At 38.6% G+C, this 4,665-nt stretch overlaps 1 protein-coding gene across 1 annotated transcript in view; it reads right to left on the reverse strand.

The window, feature by feature from the left end:
- Positions 1 to 4,665, reverse strand: part of LOC107696712 (HEAT repeat-containing protein 3-like) — a 43,265-nt gene that overhangs the window by 19,247 nt on the left and 19,353 nt on the right. Inside the window, exons 7-9 of the mRNA XM_016497189.1 lie at positions 4,109 to 4,416; positions 1,418 to 1,508; positions 1,045 to 1,199 (exon numbers count right to left, since the gene is read on the reverse strand). Coding sequence (XP_016352675.1) covers positions 1,045 to 1,199; positions 1,418 to 1,508; positions 4,109 to 4,416 — 554 coding nt within the window. The remainder of the gene's footprint in view (positions 1 to 1,044; positions 1,200 to 1,417; positions 1,509 to 4,108; positions 4,417 to 4,665) is intronic.

Here is a 4,665-nt window from a genome sequence, read left to right on the forward strand (position 1 = left end):
TTGTGTAAATACTGTCATACTAACAGCTGTCTAATTTTTGGTTGATTGTAATCTATTACATACCTTTCTATCAAAGTTATCTGACATTATCAAGAAGAATTTGTTCTGACAGTTTAACTTTGAGTTCTTGTTATATTTTATTACCATTTTCTAAATAGCGAATAAACTGTGATAATGTGAGAAATGTTGAAGGTGTCTGAATAAATTTTGGTTTGACTGTATCTATTTGATAAATGAAGTTAACCAACTAACATTATACATACTCTTTTGGTTTCTGTACCCAATTTTAAAAAAATTTACAAATGCAATAAAAATATTGGTATCGGTACTCGGTATCGGCAAGTACAAAAAAATAAAAGTATCGGTATCGGGCGAGTACTGGAAAAAGTGGTATCGGTGCATCCCTAATGTTAACGCTGTCATTATATCACAATGCATGTGCTTCCCTTTGGTAAAATAATGCTTTCAAAACACACACACAGGTGTGCAGGTTAATATTTTTGTGGAAACCATGATGCACTTTTGCACGATTTGCAGAATTCTTTGATGAATTGTTCTGAAAAGTTCAAAACAACAGCATTTATTTGAAATAAGAATCTTCTGTAACATTGTAAACTTTAACAATGTAACTGGAACATTCTAACATTTTTACTGTCACTTTTGATTAATTTGATGTGCCCTTGCTAAATGAAAGTATGAGTTTCTTTAGGAAAAAACTGACCCCAGATTTCTGAACGGTAGTCTCCTAACTCAAGATTATTTCATCAGCAAGCACATTTTTGTCATGGACTATTTCAGTGTCCTCTCTATCTGCAAACACAAGGCAAATCCTTCACAAGGCCTAACCACTGTCCTCATTTAACTGCCAAAATATGCCCATAACACTCCCATTTTAGACTGTTTTACAAAGATCCCAAAGTGACCTGGAGTACAGCATGTGAGAATTGTGTTCTCCCCACTGAACCAGAAGGGTCTGTAACATCAGAATAAAATTAATATCTGTGGCACTGTATGTTATGCTGACTATGTAATAATGTGTGTTACCTGTTGAGGTATGTTGTGGTTGAGCAGGATTGTATGAAGTTCAGCAGACAGACAGAGAGGAGAGAACAAACCGGAATTAGTGTCTGACATCCCATCAGCACACATCTCGCTCTCATCGCTGCTGGACATCCCCTCCCACTCATCATCTGAGGGCTCTACAGACAAACACACACACACACACACACACAAACACACAGTCACTATCTTATCACATTATCTCGGTCTCATCTTCTCTGACACAAACACAGAAATCATTCCTCTAATTTCGCACATTAGCAGGAAAATCCTGAGGATTGTCTATAACAGTTTTGTCTTCCCTGCTCGCCTATAAACACACACACACACACACACACACACACACACACTCACTCACCATCAGAACAGCACATGTTGACGATGATTTCCAGCGATGTCTGCTGTGCTGACAGCAGTGCTTTGGCCTCTCGCAACTCCAGTCTGTCTCTCTTAAAACCCAGAAGTAATTGTTTGGGTCATTTGTACACATACAGTGATGGTTGAACTGATACTTTAACTGAATACTGATAACTGACTTGAGGAAACAGAAAACGAAATTATTAAGAGCATTCACAACAACACAGAGATTTTAAACATGGTTTGCTTAGGTTCCAGATGTAAACTGGGCCACAAATTTGAGGCTCTGGATCAAATTTCACCCCGAACTTTCAAAGAGGACAACATTCAGGACACCCTATGGGTTGGTTAGACAGAAGCTCAGAGAGGTTACAGCAGCCCTGCACACTCATATGTAAGTGGGGACAGCCACTCTGTGTTTAGAGAGAGTGAGAACCATCTGGCTCTGAGGGACAGATGTGCCATCACTTGGGTTGACATAGTTTGAAGGGGAAAGAAAGAGTGCAGGAGGTACGCCATAGCCTTCATGTCAAGTAGCATAGTGGAGACGGTCTTTAAGATGCATCTATGATCTCCATACACACAATAACTTACCATAATAATTAGGGCTGGTAATTTAACGCGTTAATTAGATTCATTAATTACGCTGAAAAATAACACATTAAAATTATCAACGCATTTAACGCACTTGCATCGCCCCAGACCTACGTGGGTCATCTGCCATTTTCATACAGTTGATTGATGACAAATATGAGGCAGGGCAACAACTCAGTGTGATGGAGCCTAGAGAACGTAGTTAGAATGTCCCTAAAATTCAAGATATGGGGCAAAAAGGCCCCTGTTTGGGGTTTTTTTCTCATATTTACATCATATAGTTAAGCAATATCACACGAGTGCAAATGTGATACTGATCTTATACAACAGTTCAGTAAGTAAGAAGTTAATATTGTGATTTTAGACACAATGTTGTCCGTTTTGCTCAATTTTGCCAACGAAAATATAAAGACAAAGCAGAACTGTTTGTCTCCGAGCAACACATAGCGGCATTTCATTTCTTAATCCACGTTTTTAACGAATTGGGTGAACCATTAGGCTCGCTGGATTTGAAGCGGCGCTGCACAGACCGATTGGTGTGTGACATCAAAAGTACCGCGAGAGCGATTAAAAAGCATAAGGAGTCATCTGCTATGGCTCTCGCGGTACTTTGATGTCACACACTGATCGATCTGATGGTGATGATCCGCTTCAAGTCGAACAAGTCTATTGATTCAATGGACCATTCATAAAGAACCATTTACTTCACTCCTGAATGAATCAGCCTAGAGAACGTAGTTAGAATGTCCCTACATTTCAAGATATGGGGCAAAAATGCCCCGTTTGAGTTTTTGTCTCATATTTACATCATATAGTTAAGCAATAGGCCTATCACACGAGCAATAGGCTAAGTGCAATATCACACGAGTGCAAATGTGAAACTGATCTTATACAACAGTTCAGGAAGTAAGAAGTTAATATTGTGTTATTTTAGACACAATGTTGTCCGTTTTGCTCAATTTTGCCAACGAAAATATAAAGACAAAGCAGAACTGTTTGTCTCCGAGCAACACAGCTACAGCTCTTGCACACACCAATCGGTCTGATGGTGATGATCCGCTTCAAGTCGAACAAGCTAATGATTCAATGGACCATTCATAAAGAACCATTTACTTCACTCCTGAATGAATCAGCCATTTGAACGAATCAAAGGAGCATAAACAATATCTGCAAAGTTACGAAGCTGAAAGTTCAATGCAAACGGAGATATCGTCTTTTAAAATTCTGGCAGTTTAATGCCTACAAAAACGACTGGTAAGGGACTACAACGAGTTACTTCCCAGGTCCGTTACGTCAAGAACCCAGAATATTACATAAACCCCGCTTCCGGGAACACGCAGCAAAGGGGGCGAGGCCATGCTGCGATGCTTTAGAGAAGAGGAAGAGAAAACTAGAGGGGCACGTAAAAATTTCTCGCCCTGCTCTGCACACGCTCTGCATCTCTCTCTCGCTCTCTCTCTCATTCAGATCATCAGCTCAGTGAATACACTTATTTTCACATACTATAGTTATGAGAAGCGTTATACATGGATGCGCGTGCGGTTGCCGAACTGTATTAAAGCTTTAATCAGAATAAAACCATATATTAAAAGCTAACAGAAGCAGTTAGCAAACAATTGCTTCATCATTTACTCACCCTCATGGTCCAAAAGAGTATATGTAATAAAATTTATCAAACAAAATATTTCTTGCTGAAACTACTTTTTGTAATGTCTGTTTAACGCTTTACACAACAATGACTTAAAATTATCTTTTGGGATTAATTTCTCAGCCAAATTTGATTTGCGATTTATTTGAGATTAATTAGATTAATTAATCGACACATCATGTAATTAATTAGATTAAAAATTGTAATCGCTTACCAGCCCTAATAATAAGTGGCTCATTTTTTGTTGTTAATGTTTTTAGATAAAGCACCCAAAAATATTATAGTTTAATCATCATCATGTTTTTTCAAACCTAAATGACAGACTTTGTTCTGCAACGACACGAGAGTGAGTAAATGATCACAGAATTTTCACTGTCTTTAAAACTTAATTTAAAATGTTCTAAAATGTGCAAACATTTTTTCCACTTAAAACAATAGCTTTTAACTTACAGGCAACAGATCTGAGATGTCATTTTTTGTTTTTGACATTTGTCCATTAGGCTTTCCTCCACTCATCTTCTCATCTCTCACGTCCTCCATCTCTTCAGCCTCGTGACCTGCGGGCCGTTCGTCTGTATGATCTGACTCCGCTGCAGATGTGGTCTCTTTGGACAGACAGGCAGACCCTGCACGCCACAGCTCTGGGATGAGCTCTCCCGCGTCCAGACTGAGGCTGTGTGAGAGAGTGGTGGCCAGCGCTGTCAACGTCTGAGACTGCTGTGCTGAAGACCGACCGCTCTTCAGATTCCATAAAGAGCCTGAAAGACAGAGGAAAGACGAACAACTATTAACCATATGAAACACACACACACACACATATAAATATATATATATTAGTGCTGTCAATCGATTTAAAAAAATAACTAATTAATCGCACATTTTTTCTGAGATTAATCGCGATTAATCCCACCTAACATTAAAGGGGTCATATGATGCTGCTAAAAAGAACATTATTTTGTGTATTTGGTGTAATGAAATGTGTTTATGCGGTTTAAAGTAAAAAAAAA

The sequence above is a fragment of the Sinocyclocheilus anshuiensis genome, unplaced genomic scaffold, assembly GCF_001515605.1.
Source record: "Sinocyclocheilus anshuiensis isolate Anshui unplaced genomic scaffold, SAMN03320099.WGS_v1.1 scaffold354, whole genome shotgun sequence".
Classification (NCBI taxonomy): Eukaryota; Metazoa; Chordata; class Actinopteri; order Cypriniformes; family Cyprinidae; genus Sinocyclocheilus; species Sinocyclocheilus anshuiensis.